At 35.1% G+C, this 27,061-nt stretch overlaps 2 protein-coding genes across 2 annotated transcripts; one reads left to right on the top strand and one right to left on the bottom strand.

Annotated features, from left to right (window-relative positions):
- Positions 1–771: 771 nt before the first annotated feature.
- LOC142972654 (NADPH oxidase 4-like) lies at positions 772–21,040 on the bottom strand. Its single transcript, XM_076113943.1, has 12 exons — positions 20,775–21,040; positions 13,770–13,865; positions 13,396–13,594; positions 11,645–11,742; positions 9,113–9,291; positions 8,213–8,306; positions 4,869–4,964; positions 3,009–3,146; positions 2,283–2,389; positions 1,801–1,923; positions 1,205–1,612; positions 772–934 (listed from the first exon to the last, which is right to left on the bottom strand). The coding sequence occupies exons 1-12, from the start codon at positions 20,832–20,834 to the stop codon at positions 811–813; spliced, it is 1,722 nt and encodes a 573-aa protein (XP_075970058.1). The 5' UTR covers positions 20,835–21,040; the 3' UTR covers positions 772–810.
- A 582-nt stretch (positions 21,041–21,622) lies between these two features.
- hd (humpty dumpty) lies at positions 21,623–26,985 on the top strand. The gene is made up of 10 exons (XM_076113168.1): positions 21,623–21,885; positions 22,052–22,170; positions 22,724–22,919; positions 23,251–23,381; positions 23,704–23,929; positions 24,194–24,344; positions 24,837–25,066; positions 25,253–25,456; positions 25,728–25,920; positions 26,722–26,985. Exons 1-10 carry the CDS (start codon positions 21,796–21,798, stop codon positions 26,898–26,900), a joined length of 1,719 nt encoding a protein of 572 aa, XP_075969283.1. The 5' UTR covers positions 21,623–21,795; the 3' UTR covers positions 26,901–26,985.
- Positions 26,986–27,061: the final 76 nt, after the last annotated feature.

Below are 27,061 nucleotides of genomic sequence, written 5' to 3'. Positions count from 1 at the left end.
AGCCAGCCTTCTGCGACACATTGGACAAATAGGTTTTTGAATTAACGCCTTTTGTAGGCAATTTCTACAAAAGACGTGGCCACATTTCGTCGATACAACACTATCTTTTGCCAAGTTATTGAAACATATAGGGCATCTAATTCTCAAGAGCTGCTTACGTTTTGATTTTGCCTGTAAAAATTTTACACAACTATTAGCATCGCTGTTATTATCATTGCTATTTAAAAACCAAGTTTATTACTTACTTACAAGTTCATACCTACTTTCGATCTGTGTTTCTTAGTTTTCTTCTCTTTCAGCGATCTTTCTTTTGTCTCCAATCCAGGCGTCATTCCCCTATATTGTGTAACTTCATAAGTTATCTTTAATTTCATTGGTATTGTAAAAGCATGTTACAAATAATTTGATTTGTCAGACAGACACCATTTTGACGTATCATAATATCAAAGATATTTTCGATTGAATATTTTAGAAGTGGCAACTTCCTAAGTAATTGTGAAGAGATCAGACAAAAAGGGTAGACAAGGCTTCGAAGCTAGTTTGTGGATATGCATGTCAGCGTCCTTCTTACGACTCGCAACATCAACCAGAAAAGTTATACGCACACGCGTGTACGCTCTATACATACAAGCGGCTAAATTAGAATTAGGTATGATGTAGTCGAGAGTAATAGCTTAGTCATAAACCGCTTCAACAAAGAACATACTGTTGTTGGACAATTTGTTGTAGGTTCTAGGAATCAAATAAAACACCATATAATATTTCAATAAATGCAATAATTTATTAAATGACTGGTTAAAATATCACCGATCAAGAGAAACCTTCGTGTACGAATGTAAATTTCGTTTTGCTAGTCTCAGAAGCGTGTTTGCAGTTGTCCCTTAATAATTTCACTAATTTCTTTGGTCCACAGCAGTATAGATTAAGATGATCCCTGTAACAAATGAATAAGCCGTAAACTTAAGGTACATTTACAGTTACCTATTCAGCGCCAGTGATATTTTCTTTTAGCTTCAGGCTTCTGTTCTGAATTTCCTAAAAGAAAATCGACCAATCTGAATATCGAACCCAGGATTATAACTCTCAGTCGTAAGGAGAAAACTTACTTGGCATAATATTCATAATAATTTTTCACAGCTCCTTCAGAAATATCGGAACTGAAGAAGAAATAGGAAGGGAGAAAAAAAAGGCAGAAAATACTTACCCTGGGTACAAATGTACCCAATACCCAAAAACCCTATCCCAATGAGGTCTTCCCCTCCTCACCCTACATCCAACTAACGGATACTCCTTCCCTACACTAAAACTACCATCATCTTCCTTCACAACACTCCTCTTCAAATTTGGAGTCAATAAAGTCACTTTTTCCTCATCTTTAATTAATCTTGAGAGACCTTTTTCATTCACAACCATTGCTACGGGAATTTGTTCATTATTGCTTAAGTTGTTGGTGTTTGTGACGTAAAATTCTATGTGCAGTCTGTCTGGGCGGTTTGCGTTTCGAAGTTGTAGCAGTGTTTTGTTGGTTAGTTCTGCGAGCCAGGTTAGTTCGCGTTCTGTTCTCACTATCCAGAGGAGGTGGACGCGGCCGGGGAAGCGGTGGCGAGGGTTTCTGAAAGACAGAGATGACTTTTACTATTTTATAAGAATATTATGCCTGTTATACCTGAATAATATATTAATGAATATGTGGGCAGTGGTTAGCACCAACGATTCGCAGGAGCAAAGAAAGATTATATAGTACCTAATACTTCGTCTTTCCAGAATGTAAAGTCAGCTTAGTTTAAGATAAATACTTACAGCAACATGTTATGCAACACAGACACAAAGGGCGTGATGCCCACTCCGGCCGCGACGCAGATCGCGACGTGTCGCTCACACACGCCCTCCGTCGGACTAGAGTACGGACCGTCTACCAACATACTGCAACATAAGAAGACAAACATTAAGCCGAGTCACTTTGAGAGAACTTCGAAATAAGAGACATAACGTAAAAAGATATGGATTGAAAGTTTTATGAAGGTGCTGAAAACCTGCAAAATACCAAACTAACAACCCAAATAGATTTTCTTTTACATTCTACTATAGGTCCTTATTGCTGCAGCGAGACATCAAGAATACTAAAATCCGTTCATACTACTAAAATGATACAGTTTTATTTTACTATGCAGGTATACTTTAAGCGTCTTTAGTTTTAAGCTTCCTAGCAGTAAAAATATATCTCTCATCTGCTTATTATTTTAAATTTATGAAAATGTAGATAAGTTTCGTTAGTAACTTACCTAATTTCATGAGGTGCTTTCTCAAACAATAGTTTTTGTAAAGCTTCAGTCCAATCACCTTTCACTCTTATCCAAACTACGAAGTATCTTTGGTATGAAGTAGGAACCTGGAATCATAAAACATCACGCTTTTTATACCCCAAAATGTATGCAGTGTAGTCTTTATTGGGGCATTATGGTGCGAAGTTACTGTTGTAATAATAAAGGAGAATATTAAATAAGGAATTTGTAAAGTCCAACAACACTCTGGCCGACAACTGGATGTTCCACGATTGGCAGTCAAAATAATATTATCAGCAAGTAACCATATATTTTAATTCAAAATCCATTTTGAATACCGGATCGACACAATCCCACATTTTCATTATTTATCTAGCACAAAGCTATAAATCAGTGCCAAATATGGAGAGTCTTAAAGGTGCGCGCCCACGATGTGGCAATCTTTAAGTACAGTATCTATGGTAGTACTATTCAACAAAGCTCTCTTCATTAGACTCTTCAAAATATTTATAGACGTTATTTACCGTGGACATAAGTATCATTTAATCTTCCCTAAATCAAAACGATCTATTTTGACTGAACTTTATTTCGTTCTTATTATCACAAATACTAGACGATGAAAATTGGGCAAGGAAGAGAAACGAATTAACAATGCAGTAAAAAATACCCCGCTTTTAATGAAGTAAAAAAATGGTAAAGTTCTAAAAGAAGAAAAGTAGTGTTTACCTTAACTACAGTAAATGGATGCCACTCAATAAGCGACACTTGTGGACATTGTAACAGTACATACTGTCCACTGCGACAGCGGAACTCGTGCGGGCAGCTTAACGTCAAGCTTATAGTACCACCGGCCATGTGCTGTACCTGAAACAAATAGTTGTAAGGGTAACTACAAAGCTCAGACTGTTCTATGGCATATTATAATTATGTAAGTTCAAAAGTCACGTGGTAAACATTTTATAACATGAGAAAGTACATAAGAAAAACCTATTTATCTCAGTTTTGTCCCACGGCTGGTTATCTTCCCAAAATAAAAGAGAGATTAGGCCTTGAGTCTACTAAGATAGCCAAGCAGGAGTATAATATACCATCAGAAGTCATCGATTAGTACAAAGATGAATGCTCATTACTTTGGGATTACTGCACAAGTATCTGCTAATCATACGTTAAATGGGCTTTTGTTTTAAAGAAAACTAAAAGAAAATCTGATCTCCTGCTTGAGATAAAAAACCATGTTTTGATAACTGCATCCATCGTACCTAATTACCAAAGTAGTTACAACGACTTACGCAGGGTACTATTTTGGGTCCACTACTGGTATCTCCGCTCAAAATAATATTTGTGAAGTTATCATAGTACTTTTGAAATCCGTGTCATTGTCCACGTAATAACCGTATCATATTTAAATGGACACAATCTAATATTGTGTTGTAAAATTAGTTCATCCATCCCTAACCTCTAGCCCTATAAATACAAAATGACCCTTGAGATTTGACTGCCGAGTACGTAATGGGGTTTCGTAAATTCAATCTAGGACAAGGGACATTTTAATAAAATTGTAATTTGAGGTAAACTGACGTAATAATACAATTACTATAGCAATATTCTAGGACGAGTTAAAGTTTGGTGATCCTCCAGGGAAATACGTTTTTTTCCAGGGAGACAGATTTTACCTAGCACAGTAACCAGACATTTTAGATTTTCAACCTTCAGGGCAATTTAAGGCTCCAAGATACTTTTCGGAGTAGAGTCATGTGGGAACACAGCCTTCAAACCCTCTCCAATTCTAAGAAGAACCAAGTTTTCGTTTACTATTGCTTTGCTTGTTGATTTTATATCAAGTCAGTCGACTATTAATGCCTGTCGCATATTTAAACACACTTTTCTTTTCTGTCGGAACCAGCTTATAAAATCATATAATTAGTATGATTTATGTATAAAACATAAAAGAAAGAATTTAAAAGGCAAGTAATTATATACATAAATACAGTAAGTAGTTTCGCTTTCAATCGGGAACTTAACTAACACATTAATTAGTAACTAATACGTTTAATCGCCATTGGATTAATAGTGCGTAAAGTGAACAATACACTTAAATCATTACGATACGTATCTCAAAATATGCAATGAATCCTACTGGATCCAATAAACTGAACGTGTATAAGAGGATTATGCAAAGCTTGATCGGTTATTGGATTATACCATATCCGTACCATATGTACCGCGTTTCACTGTTTTACTATTAGTGCACTACTTAAGTGTAATAGTGGAAGTCTAGTTAGACGTGTGTCCGTGTGTTGTATGGTTATACTAAAATTAAAAAACGAATCTGATTTAGTGTAATATTACTGCTATTCCTGCTTAAGGTAACTCATCTGTTTATCATAAAGCGTTGCTTGTCTAGACCGCATTAAAGTTACAAATCGCTTAATGCTTGTGTTCATCTTTGCTATAGATTGCAAGATTACAGATTACGAATGACATATTATAAAAAAAATCTTAAACCAACTCTCCCTAAAGAAGTAAAGTATTCTTAAATGTATTATTTACTCACTTTGAAGTAGGTTATAGATAAATTTTACTTACCTCAAGTATATCGACTTTAGCTCTGTTTCTGGTACAGATCCTCCACAGCAGATCTAAAGCGAAGCATGTCAATGGAAGCGATATCCACAGCCAACTCTGAAACGTAAGCATTATTTTCAAAATCTTGTTTCCATCCCATCTTTGCCACAAGTTGGATGATAAAAAGTAGTTCTTTATTTCTTTTACACGAATTTCTTGCTTTTCAGTAATTATCGACTCAGACGTCAAATTGCTTGTGCAGGCTTGTTTTTTTGTAAGTAAAGAAATGCCAGGATAATAAAAAAAAATCACAGGATATTGTCTCGTGGAATTTGGTTGATGCATTCAAGAATAGATATCATCTTCCTTCCCACAGATACATACAAAACTGCATATCGCAAAAATAAAAAGTAGGTCATGAAATACAAGATAAGTTAAAGATAGAAGATATATATTTATGCTCGAGCTAAATATTTTAAATAAAGTATAAGGTTTGTAGGTTTCAACGAAACCCATTAGTCTATATTAGAAAACTTTGATTCCTTCAAATAATTACTGAAGTTAACTAAAGTTTACTGAATCATACTATATTTTAGTTTTTCAACAGTCATTAGTCTGTAGGTGTTTCAGGGCAAGCTAAGGTTGATGACATCAACGCATTATTAGGTCAAATGAGTCACAAATACAAATTTTACCAGACATAATTCCTTAGAAACTGACGCAAACATTTATGATAGAATTACTACGCACACGTCGCACACCATATAATTTGATGATGATGGATAGAAGTAACTGATTTAGGATATTTGTTTTGTGAAAGTTAAACTAAGTATAGTGAATTTTAGGCATGTTCTTATTTGTTGTAGTTTCTGTATCTCTATTTCATACTGCCGACTTTGATTCTTTACCATTCCTTTAGCCTTTGTAGAAACTCAGATGCGGGAATCTTACGGCTCGCTTAAGATTTAGGAAGAAAGGTAGAAACTAGAAAGACACCAGAGTACAAGTATCAGAGTACGAAACGAATAAACAAACTTAAGGAAAAGGGTGCAGCTCCCAAATGCTGCCGTAGATTGAACAATAGATAGTAATGGGTTAAGAAATGCTCGCATAGCAACTGAAAAATTAGATAATGTTATGACATAAGAATCTGCAGTAGGTACTTGTCTCCAACTCCAATTTACCGTTCATTCATAAATTTTCGAGCCCAATAATAAGGAAGGACAAATCTGTATCGAGTTTAATGAGGGGCTCGACCTAAACGTACTCGTAAATCTATTATAATTCCAATAGCCACAGCTGGTCAACGAAAATTAACCGCGCCTCTGCTAAACATATCAAATCGTATTACAGCCCACAATGAACATAATGTATACGGGAGTTTATTGTGTGTAATAAGGCTAAAATAGATGCGCTATCGGTAATTCAAATGCAGTAACTAGGTATTGATGGTTCGTTATAGAATTAACTACTGATTTGATTGATAATGACAATACAATGGAACGGGAAGTTTATCTTCTGACATCGTAAAGATGCTATTACCTAGTCAAGGTTTTCAGGAATACAGGGTTAGATAATTACCTACCTACCTTCATAAATAATGCCCGTAAGAACAAAAAATGCTTTTATATTTGAGTTTTTGGACATAAAATATATCAGGATTACTCCGCATTGTTGCTGAACGTTTTTTCATCACACTTCTTTTTTTAATCTAGTATTTATTTCTACGAGATAGATAGGTACATTTTTTGTTAATTGTACCAATAGACACAGTTTTCAAAATAACTAACTGAGTTTTCGTAACGGCAGTTGTATTAAATTATTCAGTTTTCTGTGAGCCGTTGTTGTCAGAACCCGTGGGCATGACATTGAATCTTCAAAGGGAGTATAAAATGCCACAACGATGAATGAACAGTAATAAACCGTACCGATCGAATTAAAAAGACATCAAATTGAATTAAGGAAACATAACACGTGTCTATGAAATCATTGAAATAATAATAGAGTGACTCAAGCCGCGCCTATCAATTGAGATTTGGGTTAATTTTGAATTGAATTATTTTTAGAGCATTTTCTAGGAATGTGAAAACAAACCCGGTATATCGAATGTTTCTTTGAAAACGGCTTTCGATAATTTTGGATAATAAGCCATTAATTTACTTATTTAATTTACAAAAAAATCGCGTTTCTTCTTTAAAAATAGCTTCTTTGCACTAATTTTTTATCGAAACCAAGCTCAATTGAAATAGGGGAATACCACTTCATAATTCTTCATGGCAACAAACGTGTTATTACATACACGTTCCCGTATTAATTCGTAACCAGATAAAACCGTTACACTGCAATCATATCGATATGATCAGCAACTACACTTCAATATTTCAAAACGATATACATCAAATCATTTCAATTCTCCCGGTCATTCACACTCAAACCATTGTCTGGACTTTACGGAATATTCGAATAATGTAATGTTCTCCGAGCCGATAACCGGCACGGCGGCCAATTTCATTGAAACTGGTCATCGGTGCAGGACTTTGTTTATGGTGTCTAAGTATGTACACAATACACAGGTACACTCTCTATTCCTTCACTCTTAAATCCTAGTGGGAGGTCAGGCGCAGGACTGACGGCTTAACGTGCTCTCGGTGGCCTTCTGATTTCCTAACTCCGGGCAACCAGAAATTCTGCACGGAAAACTCAGAAAAATACTTTTTGGCCCGACCCAAGATACAAACCCGAGACCTCTTGTTCGGCAGTCGCATATACTACAAACTGTCCTAGACGCAGTCCTCATATTATTCGAATATCATTATGACAAAGTGCATGCAAGCTATTAGGGGATGTTAATATACTTATTAGATTACTTCAGTCTACGATGCTCTTAGAATTCATGTTCACGGTCTACGGAGACGTTTAATGTAGTTTAAGTGAGGGTAACTAGTAGGGTGTCCTCCCCAAGGAGGCTTTAAAAGGTTTTGGACCGGTCTGCGGTTTGGTAGAGTCGTTTATGGTTGTCTCAGAATGTACGGATGATGGTGAATAGATAAGCCTTTGTTGTAGCCGCTTGATTTATAATTGTTTAGACATTATTGTGTATGAAACGTGATAAGCATGTTTCAGTTTTACAATAGTTACCAGTAATCACAAGCTTGAAAGTCCGACAACTAGTCTTACCGAAGGGTATCGTGTTATTACCCAGGTAACTGAGGTGTCAGATAGGCAGTCGCGTCGTATAAACGGATGCATTCAGTAAGACTGGAAGCCGACTCCAACATAGTTAGAAGAAAAGCTGGGCTGATGGTCATCTTTTCTACTAAAATGTACTTACAAGAAAAACTAGGAGTGGTTATAATTTCACTTACCTTTGATTTGATGGGTACGAATTTAGGAGTATTCTCAGTTTGACTAATATTTAGACTAGTTTCGTTTTGTATAACTTCTTCTTTCAGGACTCCACTGTAACAAAAGTTGTCATCACTGGAATGAGACAATTTACTACGGGCAACTGTAACGCGCTGAATATTGAAATTTCTTACGAATTTATGTTATAGGATTTCGCGGAGTATTTCAGTTTTTGAAATAGGAACCTTACACTTCTCTTATTAAGCTTTTCGCATGATGCGTTCTATTGTGCAAGATGTTATGAAGACAATACTTAGGAACTATCAACTTATTATGGAAACTGAACAACGACGCCTATAAAATGCATAGCCTGAGTAATTACATAATTCTGAAGCTGTAATTATAATAAAACCTTGACACGTATTCTCAATAAACAATCACCTGTAAGCTTCTAAATATGGTCAAGTCGAAGCTGGAAGGCATTCGCGTCTCATGAATCATACTCTGACGCATAAACCCTATTGTATTCCATGCTTTTGAAACTTTAAAACATCATTTAAATTCAGGCCTTTGGTCACAGGCTGGACTTTGTACCGACAAAGTATTTAGTTGTGCCTTACTAAGAAAAGGTTCGCAAAGGCCTTTGATGTGTTGAACAGAAGCTCCGTATCAAAAGTGCTTTTGATGTTTGATATGATTACGTTGGCATTCATAAAAAATATATTTCTTGAAACTAGACTTCTGTAAGATGGTTGGATGGTTCTGTGATGTATCGGAAAGAACTAAATGGTTTTTGCCGATATTTTCTAAAAACAAGCAATTCTTGAAACTAAACATCTGCGAAGCGAATCATCTATTTTGATGACTCTATAAGCTTTAAAAAATTCAATATTCAAAGTATAAACTACTTTAAAACTTACCTGAGCGGATGTATAATGAGCATCACAATGAACAGCAGATACAAGTGGTGGGTGTACCAGAACGCGTTGTATACTCTTCTACGGACGACCCTCGTGGACGTGAGACCCATGCACAGAGTGATGATCAACAGTGTCACCCCGGTCACTCCTGCAGGACTTAGGAGTAGGCGTAGAGGATTCTGGAAGAAATGTTTATTATATTCATGGCGCTTTTCTTTTTGATATGCTGATGGTGGAAAATTATTAGATACTTTTCCGTCAGACAGCGTAGATAATGATAAAGTACAGAATCGAAGTCATTTTCTTTGGGAAGCTGAATTTGCTAATGAATTATCTAGTGTCTACATTTTGTGCAATTATACAAATATATTACTACTAGCTGACCCGTGCGGCTCTGCTCGCGTGAATTTCGTACTGTTGCTTATTCGTTTGAGCACACGAATTGCGAAGCACTACCTACACACCTACACATAAAAATGCTAACAACTCTTTTGTCATCTAATGGTTATTTACGAAAGGGACCCAAAGAGCACACAATGTGACACAGGCTCAGGCAGGCCTGATTTCCTGTGGTTACCTTCTTTTCCGCTCTCGTCTGTATCCGTACCAGTTTACAGTGTAAAATATAATACCTTATTATGGACTGACCATTGCTTACCCGTCTGGATTCAGAATATTATTATAGGTACAGACAGACCTATCTGTGCCGCAGCTCTTCACACGCGTAATAATGTAGGTATACTTGCGTTGATACGTCCGAAACCGCGTAACCCGTAATTATTTTTTATATATCATCCGTCGTTTATTTTTTAAAACTTACCACATAGTCTGTTTCATAGCTATCCAATTTATTTCCTTAATGCAACCAATTAATTTGGTTACGTGTTACGAACTACAACGTCATCTGTTAGTTGCGGCGAACAACGACAACAAACGAAATTACTCGGTTTGCCATCTAGGATATCCCGACCGCACCGGAACCACGTAAACCAACATTTTTGTGTAATATATCATACAACATTTATGTTTGAAATCTTATAAATGTATAGCCTGTTTTAAAGGTATTTTTTTTTACTATAAAGCAATCAAAATAAATTAATTAGGAAAAACATGCTGTGTTGCTGACCATAACGCCATCTATTGGTTGGTGCTAACAACAGGTATCGATACGGCAGGCACCGCGTTAACCATATGCGAATGTTGTGAAATGAATTGCAATGCCATCTATGGTCTCTTTAGGGAAACGCAGGTTCAAACGATTTCTACGTATTTTATTCAATTTTCTAAAAATCTATGAAATTTTATGCGATAAAAAGTATCCCAATACTTGCTCCACTACTTATTCTATGCATATAACAAATGTCAGTGCATTCTATCCGGTAGTTTTTACGTGATAGCGTAACATACAGACGGAGGACAGACAGACAGACAGACAGAAAAGAAAATTATAAATTGCAGATTCGGTATCAGTATCCGTTACTAAACATCCCCCATTGGTTTTTTTTTAAATATATTCAATGTACAGAATTGACCTCTCTACAGATTTATTATAAGTAGTATAGATTAAGTAATAAATTTATCCATATAAATATGAATATGTGCGATTGTTGTAAATGTATAAATATTGTATGTACCTATGACATAGTATGTATTAATATTATATGTATATAGGTATAATATTTTATTTTGTAGGACTATACAAGCTACAGCTTGTTTAACAGCAAAAACGTAAAACTAATTAATTTACCTTTGTAAACGAAATTTTATGGTAATGATAATTTTTTTGTGAAATTATTCAAATATTTTAATCTGAAACATATATGAGTATAAATACGAACGTGTACGATTATTTTCTCAATTTTTCATGAATATTTTCATTTGTAAGGCTATACAGGCCTCATCTGATTTACTTGCGCCACGCGGTCTTTTGTGCGTCGCGTCGCGTATCTAGTTATTTATTGCTCGATTAATTTTAACTTGATGCATTTTATGTGATTTATTTATTTAATAAATTGGCCTATGCTATTTTTCTTTATTATTATGACCCAATTCGTAAAGTTTACATTTATTTAAATGTATATAAAATCTTTCTTTAAATGGTTTATCATTTAGTGTAGTCTATTTTAACAGCATTAGCTAGGTTGATGAATTTAAAATAAATCTGGTATTTTATATAATATGTTGTACCCATTTACTTTTTCGTTTTTCAAAAGCTCTTTTCGGGAATGATTCCACTGCTGTAAAAGTTACTAGGTACCTATGTATATCTAATAAAATTAGGTACAATAATCAGACAAAATAGGAAAAATTGTCTCGACTATCACACCAAAAACATATTAAGAAGACAATCCTAGAACTAGGTCAAACTTACACACGCAAAACTATATGAAAACGTATTCGTACACCAATTCTCATTTTATTACTCCATTGTGTGAAATAACATCGTGAAAGTTGCGGAACAAACACAGGTAGGTACAGGTACATACATTTAGGTAACACGGGTAACCTAAAGTTTGCAACTTTGTTACTAACCTCATTTCTGTAGGTGGCGAAGTTAATCTCTGGGTGTAAGTCGTCGTAGCCTCTTGAGAAATTCCACAAATTCACACAGTGAGAAATGGAATGTACCACTGTAACAAAATTAATACTATAGTCCGACGACTTAGCAGAAAGCCTTAGCGCGCATGATTTATGCATAATATCACGCGTTTTCCCACATGGTTAGACAGAGACCAATGCAACTTGGTACCATCCTTACAAACATCTCATGCACTTCCATACATCTTGTCATGCGCGAATTACGAGTACATGGTCATGGTCCACCTGCCATTTTTGTAAGGCATCACCGATATCATCCGTGTGTAGATTTATATAGATTATAATTAATAAATACGTGTTGTTTAAAAATGAAGTAGCTGTTTCAAACAGGAAACTGCTGCATAAGCCCGCAGGTCACTGATGCACTATATTCTAAATTTTGTATACTTCCACCAGTTGCGAACATTACATTCAAGCCTCTTTACTAAGTTGTTAGACTATATCAGCTAGTTCCCCGATGTGGAGAACAAAATTATTAATCCTTTCTCATACTGTTATAAATTTATACGGTCCCAATTTCATTTTAAAAGTAGAGCACAGTTGAAAACGTGACTACTTTTCAGAAAACTTTATAAGTTATTCTTCGAGAATTATGCCACGTCTTTTCGCCGATAGGACAAAGTCGACAAATAAGCTCGCTCAAACAAATATTTTAATTTTTAAATTAATTTTAATTATATTAGATATCAATAGTAAATTATTATTACCGTGAACCGTCAATTAAATTATTCACCGATTCAATGCAGTCAATCCAACTAAGTTAACATTTACTTTTATTGAAATCGATACTGAGACCGCAAATTCACCCCGTTATCTTTATGCTGCAAAACTAACTACACCAATTTCTAATGAAGGAACTCATTTCTGAATAGCAAGGCTTTACTTGAACGTCCAATAAAATATTTCACACTGACAGTAGGTACTGGCTGGAAACAAACGACTGCAGCATAGTAAAACAACGATAAAACGTTCGTCAAGTTTTCATTTACAGGTAAACAGAGCACAAGATTGGCAGAACAGCGCCCACGTTCTAGTTCACGAACAAAAGCTAGAAATCCTAACAGTGGTGTTGGAGCCATTAGCCTTCGTCTCAACAACTTAATGGTGCTCTACATACGCGGAGGGCTTTAACGAGTACAACACCATTCCCAATTCGCTTTGTGAATACTTTTCAAAATGGAACTCCTATCGAGACCTTCTTTTTTTAATTCTCCCCCTCATTTTCCAGCCAGCTCAGACGAAACAGCCCAAATCAGCAGCAACATCTAAACGTTTTAGAATCTATAACACACAGTCTGAAAATATTAACTTTAAATAATCCAGATACCATCGGTGAATAGATTTCTTTTAGCACTTACGATACTTCACCTACTTCATTAATCGTATTTCAGTCTGCATAAATAAAACACCTCTTTGACTCAGAAATGCAAACTGTTTTTAATTACATTCCTTGTTACGTTAACACGCACAATTTACAGAAAATGTTTTCTCGTGCCGTTTGTTTGTTATGGAAACTTATATAAATATCTGATGACCTCGAACGTATCTAAGTGGTAGAGTATATTTTATTTACCCACCATGAAGCTTTTTAGATTATAATAAGCCCTCCATAAGCATGTTTGAAGTATGACTAAACGCCAGTACTAGTAAGAGTATGCTATAAAACTAAAATAAACTGTACTCACCAGCAAATATCAATAGTGTTACTGCAACAGTCATGTGGAAACTCTTCGCTTTTTCTAGCCAGAAAAAGAATAATCCTGGCCATAATCTCGATAGCACCCTGTATAGCAGTTGATTAACCTTCTTGCATATAGGAAGCAACACGAGGGCGAAACATAAATTTATAACAGTCGCCGTGCCACGGGAGATGCATAGTCCTAACTGAAAACAGAAAATTAAAAAAATATCGCCAACGAGTTTTATTCAATCTTTTTTCAGTCTGTGTACGAGTGCTGGCAGGTGAGAAATGTGAACTACGTTTTATAAAATAACGTGTGTTCATATTTCGAAATCCTCGTTAAATTCTCGTATTTCACTTGTTAATTTAATTACTCACCCCTAAAATTCTTCTTAAATAATAAAATTGTCGTCCAAGTTTGTAATAAATAAAGGTGTCGTAAAAAATGTACACCACTAATGAGATCCATAGTATCTGAAACAAAATATAAACTCATTTTTCAAGTCACTTGAAACTAGAGAACCAAAAATGCTAAAATAAGCAGTCTAGTAAACTTCAACTGTCTCTGAAAACTGTTACAAAGTATTTCTTCGTTTTGATTTATGGAACAAGTAATAACACTTTACTATCTGACAGCAGCTGAATACATTGCTTTTGTATCATCAATTTAAAATTTTACTGAGGATAATAATATAACTAGGAACACAAACATAATGTTACGAATGTAACGATGATTCAATTTATAGCGATTTAAAATACTTAGAACTATTTGATGTCGTTACTATGCTCTATCTTTTGATGGAATCTAATATAGCCGACGTAAAACGTCTTCATTGATATGACACATTTGAGGGGAGCGAAAAAGAGCATTTATTGTATGATGCATAAGCTCACGTCTCTCGTGCGTCGGAAGTGTAAACTGACGTATAGCTAGCCACTTCAGACTCTATTCAACGCCTGTGCGTACAGCTTTCTATGCACAGCCTTTGACAGCCGTGTTGTGCCTACCTCCATTGAACGAATGAATGGAGCCGATGACAGCGTGAAGCCGAGAGTGTGGGCCCGCATTAATTAATAGATGTCGAACGCTCAAACTGAATATCATTGAAACGTTACATACATTATACTAAATGGCATTTATTCGGTTTTGTGTTATGTCCGATTAATTGCTATTTGTAGTTTTGTTATGAATTTATAAATGGTTGAATATACTACTGCTGGAATGATTTATGAATTCATATTCAGCAGGTGCCAACTAAAAGGTGTTCTGAACTAAGATAGTACAGTAATTTGACTAATTTGTGTGCTCTACTCTTTCAGTCTAAGTTTTTCGACATTTAAGTAAGAACAAGTAAAGGAAGGCAGAAAGAAGGTAGAAGAATAATAGAACAATAAAAATGACTATTCTCGCCTATAAGAAAACATGATAACTTTCCCAAACCCTCTCAGATCTTTCAGTTACACACAGACCACACAGTTACCATCGACATTAATTACACGGTCTCTATATCTATTTCCTTACACACATATAATCGCATACATACATAGTACTCTGTTCCCACCGTCTTAATATTATTAACCCTTTACCGTTCGTGTTCCCTCTACACATAAAGGCTTGCTGAGAGAGTATCTACACCTGCACGAACGAAGGGTTTTTCCTCCTGAGTGCATTAATCCGTCTTATACGGGTAATGGGAATTGATGTCTATCAATCATCTTCCCTCTAGAGATTTAAATGTGTCTGTATTTGTGTGTAGTAAAATGTCTCTTAAGTTTGTACCAACTATGAGAGTAAACCAAAATTCAGAAAAGTGATTATAGCGATAAGTAGGTAGATATACTGTAATAATATAGTAATATCTAATAATTTTTGACCACTGGGTCTCCTCACAATCCCATTCAGGTAAAGTCTCGAAAACAAACATACAGGCACCGTATTTTTTTAAGTCATGTGCTTTGAACTTTTGCAGTAATGAAGAAACATAATAATAGTGTGTCTCTTCCATAACCTTTTGCTCAAACTTTAAATGCTTTCTAGGAATATCTATTTGAATACTACAATAACTTAAGTTGTAGCACCTTTACACAACTCACCTACAAATTATTCAACAACAATGTTTACCGTCATAATAAACAGCGAAATTACTTCTTGAGAAAAGAAAATAGTATTTCAAAAGAAAATTGTATTCTCGCTACTACTGAATGTTATACAGATTTACACAAGCATTGAAGATGCAAATTCAATTTGTTGTTGACTATGAAGTATTGTACTTCATAAATACAGCAATTAAGTTTTACGACTGTACATAAAAGTCTTCTTAAGTCAACTTATTTGATTTATGCAGAAAATTACGTAAGTAAGTAATTTCCAATATTTTATTATGGCATAAAGGTTTTACTTATTATGGGTGCCATGGGTGTGTAATTGGCCGGTAATGAGCACAGCTAAGAATAGAGACACCCCATGTCTACGTAGGGGCATTGTTAGTAACGAAAAATTATACCGGGATGTAGAGTCTAGGTGTGTTTTTTTTCTCTGGCTATGATTAACTTTATGTAATTGGACGTTAGATGGGAAAGTATATTATTAATATAAAAAAATCCAGGTATGCTCTTCATCCGTTCCCATAATGATTTGTCTTAACTTATATAATGCATACCCAAGAAATAAATAACATTGTCACATCGCACTCATTTTTAAATTTACTTCCCACAAGACGTGACGACGACAGTGTACTCTAATTAATTTTATCAATTCGAAGAAAAAGCAGAAATTCAGAATTTTCATAAGGAAAAGTTACAGTTTACCTTATAAGTAAAATGTGTGATTCAGTGGCCTATTTAGTTCAATACCACAATATTACTGAATCATCTAAGCTATGAATCAGCTGAACTAATAAACACCGGTCGAATAATTTGAGCTTTAAAGCGAATCGAAGCTTAGAGCGAATCGAAGGTTTCCTTTAACATAATTGATTGGTCGACATTATCAAATAACATTAATCTTTATAACTAAGCAAGAAGACTGTCTCATCGAAACAATCTGTTCATAATAAAAAACGTGTAAGTAAACTTTTATCGTACGAGATAAATAAATCATTATTTCTGGCAATTACGCATAGATTAAGCTGCACAATATGGACATTACAAATATAATAAGATATGATTATAATTACATAGCATTTAATTCAAACCACGTGCAATAAAACAACTAACAAGAGTTAATACAAATCTGTCTTAAATATCACACGCCTCGGCAGGCCATATTCCACGGTGAATTAAACATAAATAAGATTAAACGAATCTTACCATTAATTAGAATTGTGTAATCATTCATACGTCGGTTCAGTAATATGATACTGAGAGCTTAGTAATAGTAAAACTAGTTCTAGTTTGCTTCAGTATTATCACGTAATATGCCTGCATTACATCATGTAACTTACGGTTTAGTAAGGGTTTAAGTAAGTACTCGGGAACCTGCTAGTATTTAGGGTTCCTTACTCAAAGAGTAAAACGGGGTCCAATTACTAATTAATTCTAATACTTTGTAGGTACTTACTTACATTTACTTAAAGGAACTTTCGATAATAAAGAAATTGCAATATTGCCAATATTGTCATAATATCATTCTATCATTGATGTAAAAAAAGCCTTTAGTTTTGATGAGTGTTTATTAAAATTTGAAAACTAGAAAGGACTCGATGGATGGATAGGGCTTTTCTCACTTATCGCAGAAACTGTCAAATTTAACACATTGACTGGAATTACATTTCAAGTCCAATCATTTTATGAGCTTAGTAACAAATCATATAAACCTGCGATCTCTCGCTCTACAAAATTACAGGGATGAATGAACTGGAACAGTGAAAGGAGACGAAGGGAAGTGAATAGGAATCTCCTCAATCCAATCGACATTTCCTATAGAGATTGCAAAGCTTTTAATATCCGGTATTTAGCAAAAAGTAATACCTTCCATTCTTATGTATAAAGTATAAACATGTATTTAATACGATAGAGGTGAACGAATTCATGTTTGTTTTTTTACCGTTGGGCATGTTTGATGGGATTTGTCTAAGTGGTTGAAGAAAACAGATCAGTATGTAGTGATATCTGGCTACTATAAATGGCTTTCTATTTGTCCCTATCTTTACCTAACGTTATGTATATTACTAAACTTGACTATCTTTCCGATGATCCATACTGGTTTAAATTATTAATTAGTGTAACAATATTCAGAAACCTTATATTTATTCGCCAAAAACTAGCCCTGTAAATGAATTAGCCGCACTTTTCCGCTTCCCTGCTTTAAACTTAATCAGGTACTTAGAATGTAATAGTTCCTATAGAATGGGTACTTTGTTAAGCATTGTATTACACATTTACTCGACGGTAAATGTCTTAAAATATCTGAGGGCTACATTTGTGTCATGAATGTCTTGCGTCAACAAAGCATCAACAGCTGAAAAGTTAATGAAATCATCATCACTCGTAGGTTTCACCCACGAACAGAATATGCTCTGAATCGTATCTAATTTCTGAATAACGGTCTGCTACCATGTCATAGGTAAATACAGTGTCAAACTCACCCACCTACAATGGTAGAGTTCCAGAAAATTCTCTTATTTAGTCATTCATTATATACTTAAAGTAAAACTTTTTAGTAATTAGTTGTATTTTTTAAATAAATGTAACACCATTATAAATAAGCATCAATTTAACTAATTTGCCAATTCAATGTCATTAAGTCCTTCATTAGACTAAAAGACGACATGAATAGAAAATTCTATAAAAAAATCACGCATTTAATGAATGATATAACAATATCCTTTTATTCTGACTTTGATTTGCTTTGAACATAAATATCATGTTAAAATCAATTATTCTCTGATTCTACACTTGTACGGTACTTGTAACCAGACTAAGGCCAAATAAATACCTATCGTACCTTATCGGACTAATATATTGTCCTAGGTAGGATTCAAATCCACGGAGAGATAACAGCGAAGTGACCACATCAACCACTGCGCTAAACGTGCTGGCTGTTGGTTAAGGGTTAACTACTGTTATCTATTTATATTGTAAACATCGTAAACTTATTATCACGGGAGAATTTCCCAGGGAAATAGATGATATTACATATCATGAAAATCTTTCCCTACACCATCTTATAAAGTTACGGTAAAAGAAATAAGTTCTGATATTATAGGGACAACATTTTTCATTTTTGTATGACGAGTGACACCATTTATATGACACTGTAAATAACTATTAATTTTTAGGGAAACTGTTCCCCGTCTAAGAATTAATGAGTGTTGCAGTAACTTTTACGAACCTAAAAACGACTGATAAAGTTCAACACGACCGAATACTATTACAATTTTCACCAAAATTTTGTTTCCGGAGGGCATCGAACCCACAACCTCGGCGTTGTAACCACCTTAATCACTGTGGTACTTACGTCCTCATAATTCTAGAGGAAGAATATTGTTCTTCTTATTTCCATAACCAATCAATCAATCATAACTGTTATCTAGACAACGCGACGCGTAAAGCAAACTAAATGGGCCGAGTACATGAGTATACGCACTTAGATCATTGTTAAACCCTGGCAAATTACTATCAGTTGATTGCAATTCTAGATAATGTAATGCAGTATTCTAGCCAAAGTAATATACAATACCTTAGTTAACCTTAGAATACTTATAAATGTACTAGGTTTATAATTTGCCTAAATCCCAAATACTTACCTATGTCGAATTTTATTTTTAACGATGCGTATGCAATAGTCTATGTGGAGTGGATTAAGTGTATGTCTTATGTCTACTTTAATTTAACCAAATATAATAGTAATATATTTTTTTTTCTTGTTTTTAAAAGACAACTCCCGCACTAAGAATTGCTCTTGTGTCGCGGGGACTTTTACAAACATACAAACAACGGACACAAAGCACAACCAGACCCGAAACAATTATTTGTGGATCGCACAAATAATTGCTCCGTGTGGGAATCGAACCCACGACCTCCCGATGCAGTGGTATCGGCGTGGTGACCTAAACCACTGCGCCACTGAATTTTCCCGCAACAAAAAGATTGGAAATTATTTGAGGACTTTCGTGGCAGTGGTCACCGCTACTCCTGCGTGCGGAGATCGTGGGTTCGATTTCGATTCCCGGAAGAAACGGAATTATGTGAAACAAAGTTGTTTCGGATTATTCTGACTCCGTTCCATTCCATTATTTATTTTATATGTTGATAAATTTTCGCCATACATTCACGCACCGACATTTTTTAATAAATTAGTTCGTTGGTTAGTTTGGTACACTACTAGTTTCTTTGTATATCGTATATCAGCTTGTTAAACTACATTTTATATGTAGCTTGGTTGATTTTAAACAATACGTAGATAGGAAGAAGTTTTGCATATTGCCAGTGTATTTTATTTTTCCGTAGTTCCCCACGCGAGGCTAACAAACTGGTGGAGTTTGTATTTTACCGGCTGACCCAAATATTTTTATTTGTTCTGCACGCTTTGTCGCGAATTCTTGGATGTTAATGTTTGACAAATAAACTATTATAAACATTTGCTACTAGAATACCGGTAACTATGCTAGGAGTTATCTCCTAGTTATTTTTAGAGGAAGGTAAATAAGTTATAGTATACGCACGTTTAATAAATTTTATTCTTCGACCAACTAATATTTCAAGTCGGAAGGAAAGGTTTAGATTTTCGGGTCGGATAAGGATTTTTGGGAATAGTCATTGCCCAACTGTTGGAACACATAAACATTTAACTTTTTAAGTTTGATACTAGTTTTGAAAAATAATGAAAATTAAAAGAAAGTTGGCATTTAGACTTCTCAACATTAAAAACATGTGTCTAATCCCCCAAATCACTAAAAATATATTTTTAAGATGATGATGATGTAAACAGGAAAATAAGATAACTGTATAATAATATGCTTTTAGTCACGCTTCATTTCTTTTTAATCCCGAAGTTACGAAACATTCAACCTTCGCTGTATCCAGCTTATAACAAGCCGACTGATGCAAATATTTCGTTCAGATTTAATTGGATATTATACACCGCGTTTTTGGATTCGGCTCACTAATTGTGTTGGTAAACACATAGCGTAATGTATTATGCCCTATTGCCATATAAATAACTATTCAATATTGACCATGAAGTTAAGATCATCGTGATTCTGGGAATTCGCTTCAACTCCCGCTCACTTGCACTAGCAAAATGTAACTTAGATTAGAAAATGTAGCTTGTTAGATATAATGTAACTAACTTAAAATTTACTTTATTTTACAAAGAATAGTAAAAGATTAAATAAAATATATTATTAACAAACGTTAATGAATTTAATAAATTGCACTTACCAAATAAATACGCCTCTTCAAAAACTCAAAACTGTCACAAACAAGAGATGATATCTTCATTATTTTATTAGTTTTCAAACTTTTAATTGGCTATTTCTTATTTTTCTCCAAGGTAAAAAAATTGTTTCGAGTCGAATTCAAAAAGCATTTTCGCGGCGTTTTTCTTTTTTTTTAATTCACTTTATAGCTGTAACGAGGCAAACCATCGTAAAGCCAAAAGTCGCGATGTGAAGTCCGGAGCGTGCGGCATGTGACTGCCGCGACGTGCGGCGAACCGGCCGCTCGGCGTACGAGAACGTGTCGCCAAAACTCTACGCACTGAGATTTCATAGGTCATTCGCTTTCGCCTCCGCTGTAGTATTATGGTTTTACAAGAGATGTTACATCGGCTATATCCTTTTGATCTGCCTTACTTCTAACAAGAGTAGGAAATCTAGTTTAGAATTCTGTTAAGTTGTACTAAAAATTTGTTTGTGAAAAGTTCTAACCCATAATTTTTTTTATATATTTTCCAGCTCCATATTACACTTGTAGCCAATAGCCTAATGAGCTTAGCTATATCTACATGTGTTATGTACACATTATACTATTACAATTGCTAGGTACCTACTTATAATGTTATTGTCAAAAGTTTTAGGTAGTGGGTTCAATTCCCGGGACGAGTAAAAATGTAAACATTCAAATATTTGCGAGGTAAGAGAAGTAGCAAAAAGATTAGTTAATTAATTGCTGAGAAGATTTAAAAATTATACTAATTTTAACATACTTACAAAATATAACTAAGAAAAAAATTACATTTGCTGGTTTGCTTGTGATGTGCCGTTATTTAGTTAGTTAATTTGTGTTGGCAACACCTAAGTTTTTTCGACACATTTGATTGATGTTGATGTAACAAGCGCTCTGAATTGTAAACAAATTTGAAACAGTGATTCGGTAATTCCAGTATTATGTATTTTAATCATTTTAGTAAATCATAAATCAGACCTTAATATATAGTTCTAAATATTAATTTATTAAAATCATGGAGCCCACTTGCCCCCCCTCGCCATGGAAGAGGCCAAACGAAGTAATGCAGCTGCACAAGCTAAAAAAACGGAAAAAAGCATTACAGGTAAGTGTAATAGAAAATAAAAGCAACGCTCATTAACGACAATTAAAATATTTAAGCCCATTTTATAAACAAGTTTTACATTATAGTAAAGTTCATTTGTTTTTGTTAACCTAACCCAACACGAACGAGGTTGCGTGCAAAATATTTTAAGATTTTTTTTTCCTAGGAACGTATGAAACAACCCTTGTCTACACCAAACACAGAAGAATCAAGCAGCCAGAAACCTGTCGATTTAGATTTTTCAAGGATATTAGAAGGGGATAAAAGAAAGAATCCATTTTCGAAGTAAGTACACAATAGAATTATGTCTAAAGCTATGCTCAAAAAAATATAGCACTTATCAATTTCACTGCTGCTGTTATCAGCTGATGTAATGTTTACACTTTTTCAATGTCTTTCTTTTTAATTTGGAGCTTGTATTAAATAAATAAGACAATGCTGTTGTGAAGATTTAAATAATTCAAAATTTAATTATTTTTGTTACATATTAATCTCTAAAACAACCAGTTATTAGAGAAAGCTTTCTACTACAGATACTAAAGGTGCATTTACAAGGAAATTTAGACTATTTGAGATGATACAGCAACTTATAGGAGTTGAATAATCAATATAAACACTAGTAAAACTATAGTTAGTATTACACACTTCATTGCATTCATTAAACCCAGTAGCATACCTACAGTACATGGCTAGGTGGTGCAGCACACCAGGGCTCCCGAGCATAGGGCCCTTGGACCCAAATCAACAAACCATTTTGTTCTATGTCTTATAGTTTAAGTAAAGAGAACCTCAGACTACCTAACTCCGCCACTGACTAACCTTTATGTCTTTATAACAGAAACACACAACAAAACAAAAAAGCGAAGTTAGAGGTCAATGACCAGCTGGATGAGTCTAGTGACAAGACACTATATGCCTTGTTAAGTTTACCTGCCAAGGTTGTAGAGAAACCACCACAGGATGTTGATACAGAGAAACTGTCTACATTCTCAAACCTACTGCAAAAGTTCACAGCTGAACATTCAGTGGAACCGGTAAGTAGAACTTATGTTTATGCATCCTGTGATACTACTCACTATTTGAAAAACCAAGATTTGAAATTATGTTAAACAAATGTATTACCACCATACCAATTATTTAATTGTCCTGCAGCATACAAATTGTTGCCTATGAAATTAATTACATGTTGAACTCACAAAAAATTAATGTTATCGGTTGAAAACCTTTATTCAATAAAAATATTATTTAACAGGTACTTTCAAAGGAATTAGGTAAAGAAACTAAAAGCTTTCTTTCATATTCCCTATTTTTTACCAACCAAGTAATGTTACTATAAATTTGAATGAATATATTTTAACGATTTAGATACCAGAGAAGAAGTACAAACATCTACCCATTGACTGGGCACTGAAAACTAAAGTAAGATTGATGTCACCCAAACCTTTTGCATGGACATCCAAATTAAAGGCTAGTGAAGAAGCTTCTGGTATTACTGGGTAAGTTAATAAATGTTCATTATTTAAGTGAATGAATTATTTGATGCTTAGTTATATATAATATCCATAATGACTCATTTCAAGCATCTATTATTAGTTTATCACCTTACAGCAGAATTTTTGGTTTCACACCTAAAGTTCAAGTAAAGTTTGCTTTGCTAAAAGTTACAAATGATATGTACTAGTGTCCCTAACCTCAATGCACACAATTGATGCATGATTTCGTGCACATGGGTCTCAGCAAAAGATAGGAATGGATGATGATAAAAACTGATTCAAACATACAACTTTATCCTGAAATATTACGTCACTTGTTCTTTAGATTCGTTCGATGTCTCGACACAACGGCGTCTCCGACGCTGGATACTTCCCCGCGGGCATTATTCCACCAAACCTGTCTATACTGGCAGCACCCACATCTACCCTGGTTAGATTTGTACCCACGCTCATCAGGGAAGGTCGCCGCGACCAGCTTCATGGCAAGCAACGAAGATGTTAAGCAGGCCTTACACAATGAATGGACTGAGAGCTTTAGATCACTGTTTCAGGTATGTTCTTCTTCTGTACGTAAATTTACAGATAAAAAAACGGAGAAAAATCATATCGCATGCGCCTTCTACAATGTTTTTTTCATAGGGTTAAGCAATTTTTGAGTCTATTAAATGATTAATCAATCTCGCGCTAGTACCTTGCTTGCTGCAAACCCAAATTTGAAATGGGTTTATCTTCTTTTCCTAAGGTAAAAATGAAAATTTGACTGATGTATATTCCCACCACTAGATTCTCAATCTAACATTTGTATTATGTTGCAGTTGTTACGTGCGTTACATTGTCCATATTTCTACGTTTGTGCGAACACGTTCACGTGTCTGTTCCGCGCGGCTGGACTGTGCGGCGTATCAGAGCCTTGTGCACTCATTGCTCCCACCACTAGAGGCTTTCGACAGGCTTTGAGACAAGAAGGTAAAACATTACTCATTAGTTCTGAATACTTTCGTTATATTTGTCTTTGCAATATCATCATACGTCAAGTAGAAAAATCTCTTTTGAATACTTATGTCGAGGGCAGAAGTTTATTCAGTAATCATCATAACAGTAACATAGGAATAATCGAATACAATATCAGCAAAGCAATCTTTTTCCCACATGCCAATTTTCTATCTAAATTATTGGATACTAGCTGACCCGCGCAACTTCGCTTGCATCACATAAGAGAGAATAGGTGAAAAATGTTCCCCGTTTTTGTAACATTTTTTACTGGTACTCTGCTCCTATTGGTCGTAGCGTGATGATATATAGCCTATAGCCTTCCTCGATAAATGGGCTATCTAACACTGAAAGAATTTTTCAAATCGGACCAGTAGTTTCTGAGATTAGCGCGTTCAAACAAACTCTTCAGCTTTATAATATTAGTATAGATTTTGAAGCTTTTCTAAACCCTTGTTTTTGGCTCAGATGTAGAATACACTATGCCGCTTCGGCCGGACGGCAAGAAGCGCCTAAACACATCGGACGATGAGCGCCCGAAGAACTCGTCCTTCGACAGCTGCTACGACACGATGGACGACAAATGTTCCGACAGCCACGGTGATAAAAAAGAGGACGAAGATGATGATGATCCAGACCAGTTCTTGTCACAGATGGGCTTTGAGACTGAAGTTATTAAGAAAATTAATATTGCACAGGTGAGTTGTTTAACCACTTTGATGTAGGAAAACCCTGTCTAAGAACCCTACTTTTATTTTTCGTGTTTGTGAGGTTTTAAACAACTTTTAGGTCCGATTTTGTGGTGCATTAGTGCTGCTAGTGTAGTAGTAAAACAAGTTTATAAAGTACTGCTGACATTGTATGTAATTTTCGATTTCCCACAGACGCGCATTGCTCACAGTGCAGAAAGCTCAGTGGATAGTGCGGCAGAATCACTAGTGTTAGTCCGTGGGGCCGATGCTCAGGCGCTATTCAACTTCCTACTCAACTGCAAATCCATCGTCAGCCCCACGGGACCGTTTGCTGGAGTCCCGCCTACCTTATTGTCACCTACAGCATTCCATGGAGGAACACTACAGAGTTTAAAAGTTAGTATACACAATTCATTTATTCAAAGTTGTATATCTCGGGCCAATTTAAGGGCTTCCAGATATTTGTCGGTTTATCCATCAAATAAATAAAGTGACTAATGTTTGGATAAAAATAAGTTTTCCGCTTGATAAGCTATTCGAGTCTTATCCAAAAATGGTATAACCAGCTGAACTCAGAATAGCCTCTGCTCTAGTCGTAAGTGCTTTATAGTCAACTTCACCATAATATTGTGAATCATATTCTATTTACTGTCATATTTTGCGCCAGGTTCGTGAAAACACAATACATTCCGATAGCAATAAGTACTATTCAATCGAGATGCGCGGCCCGATCCTGCCCACCACAGTGCACACGCTGTTCAACGTGCTGAAAGCGAGCTCCTCGGCGCAGTTCAGCGCTACCTTCGCGCATCACCAGCCCACGCTGGCGTTCTCGTGGGCAGCGAATAATATCGCTGAAGGTGATTATGAACTTCTTGTTGATGTTCTATGTCCGTTGACTCAGCAGTTTATTTGACAGTACCTAGTTCTGAGTAAATGTTACACCCACGAAAACTGATAAACTAAAGTACATATACTTGTTCCATGTGGGAATCGAACCCATCGATATATCTAAATCATCCATACTATATATACTATATATACTATATTATACTATACTATAATATTATAAATGCGAAAGTAACTCTGTCTGTCTGTCTGTCTGTCTGTCTGCTACTCAATCACGTCTAAACTACTGAACCAATTTGCATGAAATTTGGTATGGAGATATTTTGATACCCGAGAAAGGACATAGGCTACTTTTTACCCCGGGAAAATGACGCATTTCCCGGGAAAATTCAGAAAATTCAACGAAGTCGCGAAAACTCAATATTATAATGACATTGAATTAACAAAATTCCGTTGCCATGGCAACTGTTTTAATGGCGGATATGTCTTAGCGCGACTTCGTTATACTAAGAGATATAAATAATTTTGAGAATATTTTTGGTGAAAAAAAAGCATATTTTATATCATCACGCTACGACCAATAGGAGCAGAGTAGGTAACAGTAAAAAGTGTTACAAAAACATGGAAAATTCTGACCCATTCTCTCTTATGTGACGCAAGCGAAGTTGCGCGGGTCAGCTAGTAATAATATAATTTATCGAGTGTCCATGATATTGTCTGTGTAAAACAATTTGAGATCCAGGTTCGATGTTTAGAATCAAGACTCGGCCAAAGCTTATTGTTTTCCTAATTGAAATAACTTTTTTTTACAGATGAATCCTCAAAAGAAAATGAACCGAACCATTTTGCCAAAGCCTTCAACAAGGAGAACTTATCAGACTGCGGTATAAGTGAAGGAATGCTGCAGCACTTCTGTTCTCCAGACCCGAGCATGGTGAAGTCTCTCGACAGTGTCAAGTACAATACAGAAGACGGTACATATACCTGGTGATATTTGTGTGTGAACTATTGTTGTGATTGTTTTGAATCTGAATGTATTCATATTGTGATCATGAAATAAATGGTATTTTTGTACATTTTCTTGTATTATTTTTGTTGACTCTGAAAGATGTGCTTCGAAGCCTATTATTGTCAGTTACAAGTTACAAGGTT

The sequence above is a fragment of the Anticarsia gemmatalis genome, chromosome 4 (genome assembly GCF_050436995.1).
Source record: "Anticarsia gemmatalis isolate Benzon Research Colony breed Stoneville strain chromosome 4, ilAntGemm2 primary, whole genome shotgun sequence".
Taxonomy (NCBI): Eukaryota; Metazoa; Arthropoda; class Insecta; order Lepidoptera; family Erebidae; genus Anticarsia; species Anticarsia gemmatalis.
Note: the sequence above shows the minus strand (reverse complement) of the source record. Positions and strands in the feature narration are given on the sequence as shown.